The 18,974-nt window shown below is 49.2% G+C and overlaps 1 protein-coding gene across 2 annotated transcripts in view; it reads right to left on the bottom strand.

Moving 5' to 3' along the window:
- Positions 1-18,974, bottom strand: part of trrap (transformation/transcription domain-associated protein) — a 64,082-nt gene that overhangs the window by 29,338 nt on the left and 15,770 nt on the right. Inside the window, exons 27-51 of one of the 2 annotated variants that reach the window (XM_083688074.1) lie at positions 18,519-18,680; positions 18,265-18,361; positions 17,951-18,072; positions 16,691-16,861; positions 16,461-16,529; positions 15,200-15,220; positions 14,231-14,350; positions 13,476-13,595; positions 13,051-13,215; positions 12,729-12,910; positions 12,287-12,485; positions 10,185-10,313; positions 9,190-9,456; positions 8,721-8,927; positions 7,825-7,983; positions 7,491-7,652; positions 7,146-7,256; positions 6,615-6,761; positions 5,167-5,380; positions 4,886-5,014; positions 3,770-3,919; positions 2,366-2,565; positions 1,812-1,933; positions 475-688; positions 149-328 (exon numbers count right to left, since the gene is read on the bottom strand). In XM_083688074.1, the coding sequence (XP_083544200.1) occupies positions 149-328; positions 475-688; positions 1,812-1,933; positions 2,366-2,565; positions 3,770-3,919; positions 4,886-5,014; positions 5,167-5,380; positions 6,615-6,761; positions 7,146-7,256; positions 7,491-7,652; positions 7,825-7,983; positions 8,721-8,927; positions 9,190-9,456; positions 10,185-10,313; positions 12,287-12,485; positions 12,729-12,910; positions 13,051-13,215; positions 13,476-13,595; positions 14,231-14,350; positions 15,200-15,220; positions 16,461-16,529; positions 16,691-16,861; positions 17,951-18,072; positions 18,265-18,361; positions 18,519-18,680 (3,819 nt within the window). The remainder of the gene's footprint in view (positions 1-148; positions 329-474; positions 689-1,811; positions 1,934-2,365; positions 2,566-3,769; positions 3,920-4,885; positions 5,015-5,166; positions 5,381-6,614; positions 6,762-7,145; positions 7,257-7,490; positions 7,653-7,824; positions 7,984-8,720; positions 8,928-9,189; positions 9,457-10,184; positions 10,314-12,286; positions 12,486-12,728; positions 12,911-13,050; positions 13,216-13,475; positions 13,596-14,230; positions 14,351-15,199; positions 15,221-16,460; positions 16,530-16,690; positions 16,862-17,950; positions 18,073-18,264; positions 18,362-18,518; positions 18,681-18,974) is intronic. The other variant, XM_083688075.1, reaches the window with a different exon arrangement.

Genomic DNA, 18,974 nt, shown 5'->3' with positions numbered 1-18,974 from the left:
TTTGCAATTTCAAATCTGTGGGGAAAGAGCTGGTTGGAGTAAATACTATTTGCTTTGTAAACAGAAGGAATTTGAAGCTGAAACTTATGTTATATCTCCTAGGAAAACAGCCTGTGGCAGAACAGGTGTGTGTGTGTGCGCGTCTCACCTCCTCCTTGGTCTCGCTGTTTTCCCGCTCACGTGGCTCCTGCTTGATGTGTGTTGCCATGGCGAAGGCAGCCCGGTCGTGGCTGTCTGCCAGGTTTATGACGTTGGTGATGGACGGCAGCATGGAGCCCTGACAGCTGGTGCCAATGATGCTGTTCCTCTCGCACACCGCCAGCAGCAGCTAACACACGCACATCAAATACAGTCTGTTACAAGATGGACATTATGGGGGTGGAAACGAAAACATACTTGTAGTTCATGAACTGTAATCCTGATAACAACACTGTATAACAACCGTTCTTCTCATACCCACTCTCTCACTCTCACCTCGATGCACTGTTTGATCCAGAAGTGGCTGCCCATGGCCTCCCAGTTCTGAGAGCAGCAGATGTAGAGCAGCCTCTCGTAAACGCGCCGCTTCATGGACAAGTCAAACACCTCGAAGAACTTGGCCCTGATCAGCGGCTGGGCGCACCGCAGCCCCGACAGGAAGGCCGGCTCAAGCTTCGACGTGATGTCACTTCCTGACAGACTCTCGTCCCTTGTTGAAGGAAAGACAACAGACAGGTAGAGGTCAACGGTCATGGAACCACTGTTTAACCAATTGTTATCTACACTTAGTCTGAAATTTCTATATGTGTCACGCCTTTCTATAGTGTCAGACCTTCTGCAAGCATTTATCATCATCTACTTATTTTAGGAAGCATATCCACACGTCAATTGTGAACCTGATTAAATTTACAACAATGGCCAGGCAAAAAGAAATGTGACAGAATATGAGGACGGAGACGCAAAACAGTTAAGATACGCGCGACACAATGAGTGGAACAAAGGCAGCTCCACACATTTACGACACTGTGCTTAAAAACGCATCAGCGTACGACGATAAACCATCGGCAGTAGTAAAGTGGTTACAGCCCACATTAAACGCCTTTATAACCAATGTCATCATTTCTAGATTATTCCATAGCTCTGGTGAACGAGACTCTAGGGTCTTATTCACACGCAGGAGGAGCATCAGCAGTGTAATAAACCTACACCGAGTACTTATGCACACACATCCTTCTGGAGCAGCTGTCAGGCCATTCCATTATCTTCATTTGATGTAGATCTGTCAATCATGGTTTTACAGCTTGTTTAAAGTGAGGTGACTGATATAAAGAGCAGGTGTCTGAGAGCAAAGAGGTTGAGAAAATGGGTAGCGGTACTACTTGTGCACATCTGGCTGGTTTGTGTGTGTGTGTGTGTAGTCATACGGCCAGGCAGGATGGATAGCAGAGGGCTGATGAGCCAGTCCCCTCCTGCCGGGAGGCCCCTCCCCTCTGCCTCCCCCCCCACCAGGTGTCCTGTCAAGAGCTGACTCAGACCTCGCACTGTCATAACCCCCCAAACCCGGCCACCATCCCTCTCCGTCGTTCTGTTTACCCCCCGCCCCCTGTACACCGGTTGCTCCCTGTAAATGTTCTCTCTCTCTCTCTCTCGTGTGGCCACCCGTTTTATACCTTTCCCCCTCTCCCTTCCCCACGTTCCTTCTCTCCACCATTACCTGTACTCCCCCCCCCCTCTCTGCCTACCTCTACCCCTCTCTCCCTACCTGAGATGGATGGAGCGCTGGTGTGGCCGTGGCCTGCCTACTCGGCCTGGTGATTAATGAGGGTAATTACCTGTAGACGTAATTAACGAGGTCCAAGAACTGGGCATTTAACTCAAGGTCATCGGGGAAGCGCTTCTCAATGTAGGTCATCATCTTCACCAGCAGGATGGACTTCTCTCTCAGATTGGGCATCTGCATCGGTGATGGAGGGAGTGAGGAAAAGATGGAGAGGTGGAGGAGAGGAGAGTGGGGAGAGAGCAGATTGATTCAGTTAATTTATCTTGAATGCATCTGACGGAGTGCGCTGTGCGGCACCTTTGCTCCCTCTCTTCCCTGCTCCTCCTCCTCCTCCACCACTTCCTCTCGCTCTCTGCTGGACCTTTCGTTTCGAGGAAATGCATCAGAGCAAAAGAAATCCGGGTGTATTTGGGCTCTCAAAATCTGAAAATTGCTTTGCTGCCTGGATATCACAGCAGAGATAATTGGAAGTCTTTTTCATGGGTTTTCACATCACACCTGAGGGTATTACCAACACGAATATGGAGACACAGATTGAAAGGATAGGCCTACATTTTGAATGTATACATATGGGAAGACAGCTAGTTGGGAGCTCTGGTGTCTGACCTGGTTGGCAGCCATGGGCGAGTTGTTCTTCACCCACTCCTCCACGATCTTCACCACGGCGCGGAGGATCTTGGCATCGGGCGACTTCTCAATGAGCGAGGTGAGGATGACCTGGATGAAGTTCTTCCTCATCTCCATGCTCATGACGGACAGACGGGTCTTCACCAGGTCCAGACTCAGCATCACCAGCTCGCTGGTCACTGAGGGGGGGGGGGGGCATTAGGAAGGTCCAAAAACAGTCAAAGCCATGAATTCATTATCAAGCTCCTCATAGTCTTATAACAGTCTACTACTTGCTATCTAGATTGCAGCCAAGTGTCAGGCTAACAAATCAATATCTTGAGGCTGTTGAAATAATTCGCTACGCTGGGGAAACGGAGCAGAAACTCATTGAGGATGAGACGGTCACGATCTTGCTGGCCAGAGGACGTCTATAGCTTCTGGGCTTCCTTTGTCTACACTCCGTGGAGGCTAAATGTGTGTGTTCCTCGATAGTGAACACACAGAGCATTAGGGAGCCGTTTAAAGTCCTGATAGCATCTGGTGATCATTACTAGGCTGGTGAGGAGGTGGTGGTGGACAGACCACAACATAGCACACAACATTCACCTGCACCATCACACCACAAAGCCGCAGGCTCCAAACCTCCACACAACATTCACCCTCACACAAGAAAGCAGCACACTCCAAACCTTCATACAACATTCACCCTCACATTAGGCCTAAAACTCAGCAGTGGTAGGGGGAATAATGCAAGGTGACAAGCTGTCAGTCTCAGCCTGGGAGATATCCAAACACAATACGGGAGGTGGTAATCAGAGCTGTGGAACATTCCCTGTGAAACCTTTCTGTCTATCTGCCCCGCGGATCTGCCTGACCCCTGCAGCCATTGAGACCACGCTGCAGGGGCTTTTGTGCAGGTTTCCCGACAGTGCTGAGATAGTGGGATATCTGAGCTCTTGGCCCATTGTTTGTGTGTGTATGTGTGCATGTGTGCATGTGTGCGTGTGTGTGTGTGCGTGTAGTGTGTGGGTGGTCGAGATGCCAGGAACACTCTTGCTCTCTCGCAAACACACACAGCTTGCAGTCTCACATACACAGATATGGGAGGATGGGTAAGGGGGAGTGGGGGGAGTTCCACAGTGCTACGGTCCTCGAGCTGAAATGTCACCCCAGCCAAGACGCACTGTAGTGTAGCGTAGGCCTGAGTCTGGGAGAGCACTCAGACCTGATGAAATAGAACAGAGAGGTAGTGGGAGAGGAAACCTGAACCTGCCTCACTGGAGCTACAGGAAGACATCTACTGGGAAAACTGGCAACGGTGGGCCTGGCGATGTGGGGGGTCTGAAGGACAGAGGGAGGCTCTGTGTGTGTGTGTGTAGGTGTGTGTGTGTGTCCATCCACCTGTGCTGGTCTCTGTGGCCCCAGGGGCAGCAGTCTGTGGGCTCAGGTGCTCCCTGACCATCTTCTGCAGCGAGCGCATGAACACTGAGATCAGCCTGTCGATGTAGCTGGAGTTGTAACTGCAGGCAGACTTCAGAATCATCAGAGTTCCTGGAAAAGAGGAGAAAAGTTTATTAAAATCAATGCCACCGTTTCCCCCATGGCCAAGCCCTGTACCTCGTGAGCACACACACACACACAACAAGCTAGCACTTTCTGTCTCCGAAACACACAGGGTGACAGAAAGACACATACGCACACGGAAATATGCCAGACTGGTGACTTTGGCGAAAGGCTGTTTGTGTAAGGGTAAGTAGTACAACAAGGACATTTTTGGAGGAAATGTAACCGAGTTAGCAAGCGGGAAAGAGATGAGTAATGCACTTCTCTATGTACCACTCTGGGGAGGGGAGACAAATGTACCACATCAGCCACGTGTGGAACCCAGCACCACTAGGACAACAGGACTCAAAAGGTATCTATTGACCACTGTTGCCATTTTGGGACTGGTTTCAAATAGCGTTACCTTTACATTGTTCTCCGATAGCGAATTGTCACCTTGTGTGCACTGACTTAAATAAATAAGAATACGCCACCTCAGTGTAAATTGAGAATTTATTCTCATGTATTAAAAATAAGCTTCTCGAAAAAGAACGTGACATCTGGTATGAAAGTGATATTTGCAGAAGGAGCAAGGAGAGAAATGGCTCTTTTCCCCAGACATGCTCTGACTGCTGTACTGTAAACCTCATTTAAAACAGGCCAGATGTTAACCCATCCGGCACATCCCATTGCTTTAGATTTAAACGACACTCACTACTTTAATTGCTGGATAGAGATTGAGATATGAAGAGTTAGAGTGCGTGGGCGTGTGTGTGTGTGTGTGTTTTGTGTGTGTGTGTGTGTGTGTGTGTGTGTGTGCGATAGAGTGATGGAGCAAGAAAAAGACAGACAGACAAAGAGATGGGGAATGGGAGGGAGGGAGGGAGAAAGAGGGAGCGAGAGAGGGAGGGAGGGAGCGAGGGCGCAAGAGAAAGAAAGAGGTGGAAATAGAGAAAAGAAGGAGAGATGTCTCACCAAAGAGCTGTGTGGGGTTGGCACTGCTGGTGGCCTTCTCATAGTTGGTGAGCCCCTCATAGATGACCTTTCCCACGGCGGCGTACAAACACTCCAACTCCTCATACTTAGAGGCCACAGTGGAGGTGCCTTGGAGAGGGATGGGAAACAAGCAAGAACTAATAAAGAACAGGAAACAGCAAAACCAATAGAACGAAGAATTATGTTTCTAAATCATAACCACGACGTACAAAAAAACGTTATAGGGGTTTGGTTGTGGTGCGAGACTAGGCTGAACTCACTGGGCTCAGTAGGGAAGATGCTCATGAGACGTGAGAGCAGTGAGTGGACGGCCCGGAGGACCTTGGTGTTGCCACAGGTCATGCAGGCGGCGATGCCCCTCTGAAGGGGCTTGAAGTGGGCCAGGATGGCTGGAGACTGCAGCACCGTCAGCAGGAATGCCAGGATCTCCAGCCCCGTACAAATGTTAGAGAAGTTAGCCTGGGCAGGCTGCTCCTGAGGGGGGGGGGGAGAGGGGGAGGGAAGGAGGGAGGAAGAGAGAGTGGTCAGAATTTACATGAAAATAAACAGAGACTAAGGAGTAACAGAGTTGACCATTATCAATCTTGGCGACAAAGATAGATCTTCTAAAACTGGCTTGGTGATCATTTGGGATAAAAAACAAACAAACAAACATGGAAAATACAAGCAGAATTTAATTGTGACTAAACAGCAATCAACACCACGACAACCATGGCGGTGATAGGTGATGATCTGAAACAAATGCAACTTTACTATTCTGTGATAATGAACAAGGTGCCTCCTGAGATAAGGCCTTGGTCTTAGTTAGGGAGTATTGATCTGAGACTGTAGAAACAGAATGAGGCCTAGTCTCTGGAGTGTGGCAGAGTGTGTGTGTGTGTGTGTGTGTGTGTGTGTGCGTGCGTGCGTGCGTGTCTTCCTTCTGCCTCATTCTCCAGTCAGCCCTCGCCCACCACCCCTTAATCACTGACATGGCAGTAGAATGAGATGATAAAAGGCAATCCGATTTGGAGCACCGTTCATTAGTTCGGATAAGGTACTGCATGGTCCCAGGAGATGGGGCTGAGGGGAGGGGGCAGAGTGGCTTGTTTGTCAGACCCTCCCTGGAGGCTTTGGAGGGGGGTAGAAGGATGTGGAGGGTGAGGGGTGTGGTGCTGTGCAGCGATCCACGTAGAGGGAAGCGTAAGCCTGACAACTGGCACAACCCTCTGATAACCTTGTCTGGGGAGGCTTCTGAATAGGGCCAGGGAGATGAGGGGAGGAGGGGGTGGGGAGGAGGGGGGAGGAGGAGGGCGGGGAAGTCTGCATGGACTGGCACTATCTGGTCTCTGTCATTATTTTGTCATTATGGCAGCGCAGGCTCACTCATTGTAGTTGAGATAAGAGACAAAAGGACTTTAGCATTATGCAAACAGCAAGACAGAGCTTAGGGGCTGAGGAAAACTTCTAGCTAAGTCCCAGAGAAAGATTGCAAGAACACGTGTGTAGTCTAAAAACTATTACAGCTACTATAACAAAATGTTACTCCTTACTTATAGTTTACAGAGTGTCTTTTTTCTCTTTTGTATTGGTCAGTGGGGTAGTTGCAGGTTACTGATGGGCAGGTTAGGTGACCAATGAGTGAGGAGATCACTTCCCTGGTGTGGGAGGACGGGAGCCGAGGTCAGCCCAGGGGCACTACGGGTGAGGTCATTTCCCTACGTCTTACCACGGTCATGAGGAGCTTGTCAAACCACTGCAGTTTGAGTTCAGCGCGGGGCCACATGTCCGGCCTGAGAGCAGTCTTCATCAGGCTCACACAGCGACGAGACAGCAGCTCACCTGGGGAGCCCGCCACGTTGGCAGTGTCGTTCACCTTGGGTGAGAGGAGAGGAGGAGAGGGAGTAAGAGAGAGAGGTTAACGGTGAGGCTGTGTGATGCACATCGGAGTAACAGGGTGACTGGCAGATGTGTGGTCCATTAAAGTGTATAATATCTGAGTGGGTTTGGCTGAAGTCATGCTCTCTTGCATTGAATATTTGTAGCCCAATTACTTATTGCGTTGTGTGTTATCCTGCCCAATAGAGGTGACATAATGTCCCGGGCTATTTCAGGGCCAAGCTGACAGAGCCAGCACCAAGGACACCTCTGTGACTGCAGGCATGGGACAGCTGTGTGTGGGGACAGCTGGAGGACAGCCACCAAGTGTGTCCTACCTGGCCCACTGGGACCGAGTGGCCCTGGGACAGGTGTGTCTTACCTGGCAGGCGATTCGGATGAGGAAGTTGACCACAGTGTCTGTGTGCTGTTTCTCCACAGGCTTGGTGAGGAGGGTCTCGGTGCCGGGCATGGACGGGCTTCGCCCAAACACCTGTGCACACACACACACACACACACAATACAAAAAGTGAACAGACTGTCCTTGGACTGTGTCTGATCAACCGGGACAGAAGCAGAGGGCAGTGGTGACCTTGGAGGATGGAGAAGATACTAGGCCAACTCCAGCTCAAAATAAAACATTTTCAATGGAGAATCTCTTTTTTAAAAGAGCAGAACTTTTCCTGTCAAGGAGAAGGTGTGTGTGGGCGTGTGGGTCTCCTCTTACTGGTGTTTTTGGTGTTGTTACCGTGCCAACGGCTCCGGTCGCGGTGCGGAACCTCTTGACGTCCTGCCCGACTGCCGCGTCCATAGTGAGACCCCTCTTCACCCCTCCAGACCCTGCACTGGTCCCCTCACCACTGCCCACCGGGTCCCCCTCCGACTCCGGCTGCAGGAGGGAGACAGAGAGGTGGAGAAAGAGAGAGAATGTCAGTCCCTTTATCGATTACCATCAATACCGAATCCCTACAATCTTGTTAAGGAGAGCAGGGTACAAATCTGTGTGCTTATGTCCTGTCATCTAGTGTGTGTGTTTGTGTGTTTGTGTCTCTCCTACTTACCAGCTGGTCTTTGATCCTCTGCAGCTCCCACTTGATGACGACCTCGGCCAGGTCTACAGCCAGCTTCCTCTGTTCGATGGTGACGCTGGGGGTGAAGCCCAGGCGCTGCATGGCACTGATCATGTGCTGCACCAGGTGGTGTCTCACTGGGTAGTACACCTGGGGGACAGGGCATGATGGGCATACATGATTAGAACACGCATGTGGACGTAGATAGTAATGACACAGAAGCGTGTACATGTTGTAATTGAGGTCACAACAACCCAGTTACTCAAAATGCACACATCACACACATAAACATCATACACACAAGAACAATTGACAGCACACACATACTTCTGAAGTGCTCTCTCACACACACGACAATTACACTCAAACCACAAACAGTCAAGAGCGAACTCTCACACACTCAAACGAGCGAGAGATGAGATTCCTATCTGAGGGCTGTCGACATTGTCAGAGGATATTAACCGCCAATCAGATTGAGTGTAATTATTCCTGATGGGTGTCTGGGACTCTGGAAGCCCCCGGTGGGGCTGTGGGGGCTGAATGGCTAAGCCCTGTCCATCAGCTCACACTCGCACACTCTCCAGAACACACACTCCACAGTCGGTCATTATACACACACTCAACTCTCTAGGGTAATTATGATGATTAGATTAGATGAGTCATCTCAGCCACTGGGAGCTGCATGTCAGTGCAGTCGGAAATGGAGTTGATGGAGATTCATTCAGTCTACAGTCATGACCTGTCATCTCCTGTGATGATGTGCGGTGATGATTGTGATGATGATGATTAGTTAAATGGAATGAGCAACTGCAAAGGAAGACCTCTCTTTTCTGAATAAAGTGCCAGTGCAGCAACAGATTAGTGCGTGTGTGTGTTTGTCTACTCACTCTGAAGTGCTGGACGATGAGGTGCAGTATGTGGACCAGCTGTGGGACGGTGTGTCCCTCCTCTACGATGATCTTCCGCGTCCAGTGTGTGAGCATCTGGTGCCCGTCCTCCATACGAGCGGGCACGGCCGGGGTCAGGATGGCCATGGCCTGCCTCACGATGGCCCTCGCCTCCATGGTGTGGGCCTTCAGTAAGCTGTGGAACACCTAAACACACACACACACAGGACATGCAATAAGTAACTTGTTTTGAATACCAGACAAAAACCTTGAGGGTTTAAAGTCCAAACATTATAGCAAATATCATCAGCTCAGATAAATATAACCACTGGTAAAAAGCAGTTAAAGAACCATTAGATGCAGTGGATTAGCTCCCATTGGTTGACCGTCATCGCATCATCAGTTGCCTGCCTGCCGCCCCCCCCTTCCTTCCTTCCTCCCACCTTCTTTCACTCCCCCCTCCCATCACCTGCAGTACGATCTTCTTGTGGATGGCGAACTTGGCGATGATGTGAGCCAGCAGCAGGTGGCCGCTGTACTTGCAGGCGGGGTCGACGCAGGCCTTGGGCAGCAGGCAGGGCCAGGCGAAGGTCATGAGGCGCCGCAGCTTGCTGTTGCGGGACTTGTTGTTGTCGTGGATGTGGTGGGGGGCGTGCTCCACCAGGAGCGTAGAGAACTGGAGAAGGTAGATACGCAGAGAGTCCAGCAGGTCCGCCTGCTTCTCTGGATCCAGCACCTGAGGGGAGAGGGGAGGTTACAGTTAATCTGTTACTACCTGAGTGTTAGAGTATTAGTCTTTTCCTTTTGTGTCATATTTATTTCATGTCCACGCAGGGGTGTTCTAATCTTTAGCACCTGTATATTAGGCTTTGAATCATTTAAGGCTTAAATAAAATAAACAAAAAGAACTACAACTAATCCGATTGGATGTGTGGGTAGGGATTTCGTTATGGTGGTTTTTTAGTTTTAAGATTCTCAAAACACTTTATTTCTCCCTGGGGTAGAATGAGAGCGTGGGGAGGAAATGAGCTTCTGACCAAACCAAATCAGAGCCATTAGGCCTGGTGTTAGTCAGGGCTGTGATCTGATCCTCCCCAACACAAACAAACAGGCTGACCTTTACTGGGGCGACGCTGTGACATTTCTACCAGGCAGACTACGCCATTACAGTCTGGTCTGATGAATGGAGCAGGCGATGAGAGCAGAGAGGAGGGGGGGGGTGAGAGGAGAAAGGAGCGGCAGGATTAGAGGAGGGGGGGTGAGAGATGAGAAGAGACAGGGAAAACAAGATGTGTGAGAGAGGGAGAGTAAGATGGACGAATGATGGGGGGATGAATGAGAGGAGAGAGATGAGAGGAGAGCGTAGGGGAACAGGATATGTGGTCAGTGAAGAACGGGGACGGCTGAAAGGAGAGACGGGCAGAGCAGGGGGGCGAGCGGTGACTCAGACAGCCGGTTGGTTACCTTGGTGATGAAGACACTGGTAATGCTCTCAGGGTTGTCGCCCTCTGGATTGGGTGGGCCCAGGAGCTGTTCCCCCTCCCCCTTCTCAAAGCTGTGCAGGAAGGCCGGGTTCAGGATGTGCTGTAACACCTGACGCAGGGTAGACACAGGTTTTAATGACTGTACAGAGGCTACATAAACAACCAGAGGCAGGAAAGACGTGCCTTTTAATGACAAGTACAGTCAATGTCATGTAAAAGGTGGGAAAGAGAGAGAGTTCTTATGAAAACAAGAGTAAAATGTTTTTTTTGTTTTGTTTAGTCTACAATAAAGATCAAAAGAGGCAAGTTTACAATCTGACTGCCAGGTAGAAAACCCTTACAAATGAAAACCTACAAAAACCAACATGTTAGACTTCTTTGCCCATATAAAGGCTTTTAAAAGTCTCAAAAGTAAGAACCCATAAATGGTAGACAAAAGTATGATAAAGCAGTCAAGACTAAAACAACCGGATTAAGAGCTAACGACTGCATTTATTTAACACTATCTGTTAATGCATTCTCCATTCCATAAATCATCCTCAAGGCAGGACATTGTTCAATGGAGACATCATGTGGCAGCATATGCTCCAGCACTGCCATGAAAACACACACACACACACACACACACACACACACACAACTGAAAATGCATAGCGCGCCGCTCTCTTATTCAAACTCATCTGTTCCCATTAATTCAGACACTTTCTGATATCAATCACCGAGACGTCGTCGCTGCGCATTACTCTAATGACACTGGATGATTGGTGTCTCCCTGTAGCTTTGCTTAGAGTGTGTGGGTGCGTGTGAGTGTGTGGGTGCGTGTGTGTGCGTGTGCGTGCGAAGGCTAGGTCGGTAGAGCTCATTCTCCAGGTGTTCCTTCATTACCCCCACCCCTCTTTACTCTGCCTAACATTATGAGGGGTGTGTGTGTGTGTGTGTGTGTGTGTGTGTGCCACAGTGACATTAGCATTATCTATTACAGCAGACAGCACCTCAGGAGAGAGAGGGGCCAGGAATATGCATTATGTTAAAAACGTCCAGCTGTTAGGCTTGTGGAAACATCTCTGTTAGCAGGTTTGAGCCTGGGGCTTCAGCTAGAGGGGAGGGGCAGGGCGGTGGCTGAAACAACAAAAGATGTCACCATGCCCCTGTTTCAGCATATGCCATTTCTATTTCGAATAAGAAAACATATTTAATTGTCCAATTCAAAAATCCCTTCTTTGGAGAGTTTATTTTGGTCACCCAAGTATAGACAGAGCAGAACAACATGAACTAGGTCTCTACCAGATTTGGAGGGTCACTGCAGTTCTCGCTCTAGTTTAAACTGAAATATTGACTCTGATCCTGTTTGCCCGGTGCTCCAAACTTCTGGGTTTCCAGGAAAATGCTTAAAATCAATTATTTAAAAGTGTCAGTGGAGGCAGCGCACACACACAGGCACACACACCACGCCAGCATCTGCTTCTCGCCAGAGGAAGACGATTATGGGGAAAATAACTGTAGGAGCAGAATTCAGCAGGGGGAAACTAGTTCTACAATGCTAGGAATTAAACCGCTGCATTTCAGCAGGGGAAGCGGTGCATAATGAGTTGGTGAAATATGCAGTCTTTATTGTCTCACTGTCGATCTGTTCTTCTCAAACTTATACTCAATTCAAATCTCCAACTTAACAGCTGATGGCGACTACATTATGTATAACACACTTCCACTTCCTATAGCCAGGTCTGTGTGTGTGTGTGTGTATTTACCTGTGTCATTTTGTGTGTGTGTGTGTTGCTGCCATTGCCTGCCTGCTGGAAGTGTGTCAGTGCTTGGCCCATGGCTGCTTTATGGGAGGGTGACAGCGCCATGCTCCAAATACAGTACAGGCCACAACCCTGCCTTGACTCAAAACAAGTCTCCTGAGCGTAATACCCGCTGTAGTGGCGGAAAAGGTACTCATCTGTCTCACACACGCACACCAAAAATGTAGAGGGGTTGAAAGACAGTCACAATGTCCTTACCGACGCAGAAAGAACTCAAGTAGGGGAAACAGCTAATTAGACAACTACAGGGCAAAGGAACAAGGGTCACGGACAGTACCTTGGCTTTGAGTTCGTCATTGAAGTGGGGGTCGTTGAACTCGACGAAGCGGAAGAAGAGGGCTCGTTTGTGGGCGATGGTGTAGTTCTTGGGGATCTCCTCCTCCATGTAGTCTTTGAGGAAGGTCATGTTGCAGAGGAAACGGCCTGTGAACGCCCGCAGCAGCTGGAACAGCAGTTCGATCTCAGAGTAGTTACGCCTGGAGGGAGGGCAACGTAATGGCAGAGATGGACAGTAAATAACAGAACACCGTCAGTGTGTGGCCACATAGGAGCAGAATCCTAAACAATTCATGCTTGACGTCAATGGAGTGTTTTGCATGAATAGTCAAGCTATGAACACATGTATGGAGTTAGGATTGAAGAACCACTGATCAAAGCCCCTATGAACAGATGCTGGCAGTACCTTGTGTCTGCCGTAGAGATCAGTATATCGTACGTACTTGCAGTAGCTGAGCAGGCAGAAGGCCAGCAGCTTGGGCTCCTTCCAATTGGTGGCGGCCATGTTGTCCTTTCGGTGTCTCTCCTGGAAGGCCTCGCTGACCCAGACTCGCCTCAGCTGGCTGACCAGGGAGTGTTGCCCTGCCAACCAGCCCTCCTCGTTCTTCACTATGATGCTGATGATCTGAGAGATGGAGGAAGACAATGACAGGCAAGTTGGCACAAATCTCAAATTCTACTACATACAACAACTGAGGCTGGAATATTGTGAATCTGTAAATCAGTCTGGCCTTCCTCTGTGTGTGTTTGTGTGTGTATGTTCACCTTGATGGCCTGGAACTGCAGGTCCAGCCGGGCGGTGCTTGTGGAGGGGGATCCAGGCCGGACGGTGGCAGCAGTACCAGCGGGGACCAGCAGGGGGACGAAGCGGCTGGGGTTAGAGGCCAGGACGTCCCTTAGGGGCTTCGCATCTTTGTGCTTCAAGAAACTCTGCAACACAACAGTGGACTAGGTGAGGGGGAAGGCAGACTGCAGCATAGTGGTAACAACAAATCAACATCTCATTCGATGGCATACGGTGGTGCAAAACCTTTCCCTTTAATTACAGGCCTGTGGATTTCTCTTAGCACTTATTGGACACAACAGATGGCACGGAGTATTGCCAGACTTTTTGGAAGACTGTTTCTCAAGGTATGAAAGGCTTACTAAATAATGAAAAGAGTGAACCATGAGAGTGTGCGCTGTCTCACCATGTACATGCGGCTCCACTGAGGGTCGTTGAGAGTGGCCTCCATCATGAACAGTTCCACAGTCTGGGACGGGTGACGCGTCAGGAACTTAATCAGCGGCTCCCTGAATGGACTGCCAGCCTGGAGGGATGTAGGAGAACAGTCAGGGAGGCGCACACGCACACACACATCACACATACACCACACACACACCCCAATACAAATGCAAACAGATGTGTGCACCCTCTAATTGAGAAATGTAAGTGCACAGAGGAACATCACCCCCAACAAAAACATAGACAAAACTTAATTTACAGCCTTAATCATACTGAGAAGCCCTGGTAACCACGTTAGGGGAGCTGAGACACTTAACCATGACACAGATTTATGGTCTGACATTTGAAGCTGAAGCGTACCACAGAAAATCTCAAAAAGGTGGAAATTGAACACCTACGGTGATGAAATAGAACACTGAAAATAAATAGAGAGAGAGAGAGAGAGAGAAGGGGTAGGAGTAGGTTAGGAGTAGGTTGGGGGGAGGGTGTAGGAGTAGGTTAGGAGTAGGTTGGGGGGAGGGGTGTAGGAGTAGGTTAGGAGTAGGTTGGGGGGAGGAGGGGGGGGGGTGTAGGAGTAGGTTGGGGGGAGGAGGGGGGGGGTGTAGGAGTAGGTTAGGAGTAGGTTGGGGGGAGGAGGAGGGGGTGTAGGAGTAGGTTAGGTTTCTAGACAGATAAATGATGTTTCCATCAGTGGTAGCTAGTCACACAGGGGAGCTGTACCTCTATGAGCATGGCCCTCTCCGTCTTCATCACAACCTCCAGCAGAGGTTTGACCAGGGTCTGGGGCGCCGCGGGGATCAGGTGGAACAGGTTGATGATGGCCGAACAGATCTTCATCTCCTGCAGACGGGTGGGAGAGAGAAGGCATTAAACAGTTAGAATCAATATCACTTTACCCTCACCTTGGACAGACAGACAGCCTTGATGTGCAGTCACTGTGGAGAGACAGGGGGTGCATCTCGATAGTCTAAAGTGGCCTCCTCCCCTCGCCTCCTTCCCTTCCTCTGCACAGATACGGATACAGACAAATGGATACAATTGACTGGATGCCTACCCAGACAGGCAGTTGCTTTGACCTATCCATATCTTTTAGATCTGTGCAGATGAAGGGAAGGAGATGAGGGAAGGAAGCTATTTTAGACAGTAGAGATACAGCCTGATCTCTTCTAAAGGAGAGAGCCACTTCCAGGGATGAGAAAGTGAGGTCACAAGGGGAGGCGTAATTGGCATTGTTGAGATATGGGCGGGTGGGGTTGAGGAGGCTACATAGAGTACATTTAATATATTATCATATAGTAGTTGTGGATATCAGATGCTCTACAAGACTGTTGGTACACTTACTATCCAGCACCTTTTAAACCATCTCATGATTCGCAGATTCAGTAACTCAGATATCAAATTACATTACACTAGTTGTTACCTAAAGACATTGTACTGTAAACTAATAACAACCTTTCATCAAACTTCTTGCAATGAAATGAAAGATGGTGGGGCATGGGGGAATCTACCATCTAGGGAGCACAGAGTACTGTCTCAGGGGCCCCAACAGGAACACAGACATGTACACAGAAATACAGGGCAAACCACAAGCACCATCACCACTACCACAACGGTTCAACTACGGTTCAACCACAACCACAGTGATGGAGCGTCACCAACAGGGGGGCGCAACACAGGACCCAGTCTCACCTCGACTCCCTCCAATGCAGGCTGTGCCGGAATGGAAGACAATGGAAAGAGTCAGCAAAGCAGTGTGTGTGTGTGTGTGTGTGTGTGTGTGTGTGTGTGTGTATATGTGTGTGTGTGGTGGATGGGGGGGGGGATGAGGGATGGTATGGCGTGGATGGTATGATAATGTGTGTGTGTGTGTGGCCAAATTATCAGACACAGAAAGGAGCTAAGATCCAGTCTGGAACCCTAAGACTCTAAACAGCTTTCATTTTCATACACAGCAAAGTGATGGCAGGGGAGAGCAAAAGATTAGATTAGAATAATCCTGCTATTTTAGAGGTAGCCTAAACTTTTCACCACTCAGCTAGATACAGACATACATGTCTGAATGTTCAGATTGACGATTTCATAGCAGAATTTGGTTAAACCTCTTGGAATTTAGAAATGTCACAAACATAGCGTCCCTTGACATTTCTATCCTGTACCCCTTTTCACTCACACCCAATCTGACATATCCCCTGCTCTTCACCTTTTTCTCATCCCCCTCTATCTCCCTTTATATATATATATATATATATATATATATATATATATATATATATTCTTTTTTCTCTCTCCTCCGCATCATCTCCCTCTCCTCTTTCCTCCTCGTCCCTCTCTTTCTCCCCTCTCTCCTCCCCCCTCCCCCCCCCTCCACCCCCTCTGTAGACACTGGGAGCCTCTGTGGGTGACCCCGTGACCCCGGGCTCATTGTCACCGGCGGCCCTGCTGTCAGACGCTCAAAGGGAAGTGGAGAGGCAGGGGAACAGAGGGCCAATTTGCATCTAATTATGGCTGCGTTTGAGGAGCAGAGAAAGGAAAGGAGGAAATAATGGATGCTATTTCTGCGGAACGGGCTGCCTCTTCCCCTCACCTTTTCTTTCCCCTTACAAGGTTATCTGTCGGGGAGATAACGAGGAGACGCAGCGCTGGGCCCAGAACTGGGAGCCTGGCGCCTAATTAATCATTGATTGTAATATGGCCACTCACTTCTCATCTGGGGAGGCCAGACTGAGGCCCGAGAGTGTGAAAAAGTGAGAGAGTGTGTGTGTGTGTGTGCGTGTGTGTGTGCGTGTGTGTGTGTGTGTGTATATGGGCATGGGGGGTGGCTCAATAGGTGTTGGTATTACATGTGGGCACTTAGCTGTTGATGTGGGACTTAGCACTCAGTAAGATGCCAGTAGTCAGTTGTCTCCCCTGAGCTTAGAATGGAGCACAACAGGGGACAGCTCATACTCACACTGCCATCGCTGCGCTGGCCTCCCTTGTGGGTTATCACCACCACCTCCATCCACTTCCTCAAGTGTTGCTAAGAAACAGAGAATTACAAAAAAAAAAAAAAAAAAAAATGAAGCTTGAGAATACAGATAAATCAAAACCATTTTTCATACACACAGTGGCGAGCGACCATGGCCCAAAAATGTTTGTCTATTTCAAAACAGAGGTTTCAAATGGTTTCCATTTCTTTACCATCATCTGGTCACAGAACTTGTCGTTGAAGGAGTTGGGGAAGAGGCGTGTGACAGAGGTCAGCCTGTTGACTACGTTGAGTGTCAGACTGCGGTAGTCGCCCAGCATCATCAGCAGGGGGCGCATGTGAGTGTGGATCTGGTCCACCTCAATAGTGGCACCCTCCAGGAACTGCATCAAAACAAACACAAAACTTCTAATTAAAAACAAGTCTATAGTAAACTTGTTGTCCCCCACGGCCAATCAGTGTAATTTCGTAAATGCCGGATCTCTACGGCAAGACGCATCATTCACCCAAATTTCATCAATTGTCCAAGTGGGTGTCTGAGATATCGTGTTTGACATACGAACGGGCGGAGACCATTTAAACACAGAACATCATGCCTGAGGAAAATCTGGAGAGGGCGTCTTGTGTTGTGCTGATCTGTACCATTTCTTTGCAACACTTTTTCTGCACCTAAAAAGTCTGTACATAGTTATTCTGAAACCCATAACACAGTGCAGCCTCGGGCCCCATATCCAGCATTACAAAACCAGAAATAAATTGGGCTCTGTTCCAAGGCCTAAAGTTGAATCACCATTTCTCACCACAACTCATATTCTCTCTCTCTCTCTCTGTACATTAGACCTGGCCTTGTCAACCCCAGAGCTCAGTAAACAGCTCAGGATCCAATGTGTCTCCATTAACACCGAAAGGCCACTCCAATAAGGGCAGGGCCGGTCATACAGAGAGATAATGATAAAGAGAGGGCTATAACAGAGGGGGGGGGGGGGGAGGGGGGGAGGGAGGGGGAGGGGGAGGGGAGGGGGAGGCGGGGAGGGGGAGAGAGGGTGATGATGCATTGCAGCCACATTCGTTTTCCACTCAAGAACAAACACTCCATCCTGTATCGATCTCCACCTGGCAACGCTCATTAGTGTTAGCAGGGCACAGAAGAAAGGGTGAGGACAGAATGGGGAGGAAAATGAAAGGATAGAGAAGAGGGTACGGGGATGGGAGGAAGGATAGATAAAGATATGGAAGGAGAGAGGGGAAAGAGGTCAGTGTGGAAGGATAGAGATAGGTGTGTCTATTGAGGAGGATGGAGGTGTTAGAAAAGAGAGAAGGATTATAATAAATTTAAAAAAAATGTTTTTAATAATAATTAAAGAAAAAAAGTGAGAGATCAAAAGGAATAATGGAAGAGAGAAAGAAGGGAAGTAAGGAAGGCTAAAAAGAGAGATGAAAGGAGGAATGCGGGGAGGCGTGTCGGTACTGACCTTTCTCATACAGGCCTCTCCTGCCTCCTGCAGTTCACTGTTGGTGGAGTTGAGGGCTTTGAAAAGGGCAGCGATGATCTTCTCTCTAGACTGGGGCAGGTAGTTACAGGCTGCCAGAGCATCTACAGCACACAGAGAAAAACACAAACTGAATTTTGTTGTTGTTTTCCCTTCTGATCAATAAGCTAAATAATGTTCTGATCTGAACACTGACAAAACCGTGTAACACGATATAATTCGATGTGACTGGTTGTGTTTTCTGTGTTGCTGTGTGAGCGTCAATGACGTAAGAACTTCAACTCCCATGTACTCACTGAGGGCAGCGATGCGTAAGGGCACCAGTGAGGGCAGACTCTTGTAGCAGGGCAGCTTCATCAGGGCAGCATCCTCCGCCTCACACAGGTTCAGCAGCTGGACAGACACACAGGAGGATCAATACTATTGAAAGAGACACCCAAGTACCGAAGCAAACCATCTCAACAGCCAGGACAACCCAGTCTAGCCCCGTCCGGTGCTAGCTCCCATGGCGACCGGGTCAACCCCTGTGGCCGTGTCCCCTGCCCCTCACCTCGGTGTAGAAGACCTTGTGCTCCATGACGTTGAGGTCCATGGTGAAGAGGCGTGGCTGCAGGGTGGTGCAGAAGGTGTTGCCCTCCATCAGGCCGATCTGGGCGTTGGCAGGCTGGTGGCGCAGCAGGTGCTTCTTAGGGGGGACCATGTCCTGTAACACCTGGAGAAAGGGATGTGACGGGACAGGGGCGGTGGCTAAGGTTAACAGATAGGTAGGTTACATACAATAACATACCGAATATCAACACCAGATATGAAGACAAGACCACAATGCTGGAGACCTAGACCAAGGCTGAGAGATCTAGACTCCATCTCTGATTACTACTAGAGGTCATGTATGCTTATAAAGTAATAGTAAACCGTACATTGTATAGGATTGGATAGTTTTAGCCTCATGACTGAGGATTTAGATTAAGTGCTCTGCTACACGAGACCCTGCATCATGTAGACTCAG

The sequence above is a fragment of the Argentina silus genome (genome assembly GCF_951799395.1).
Source record: "Argentina silus genome assembly, chromosome: 16".
Taxonomy (NCBI): domain Eukaryota; kingdom Metazoa; phylum Chordata; class Actinopteri; order Argentiniformes; family Argentinidae; genus Argentina; species Argentina silus.
The sequence above is the reverse complement of the archived record's forward strand: the minus strand, read 5'-3'. Positions and strand labels throughout refer to the sequence as shown.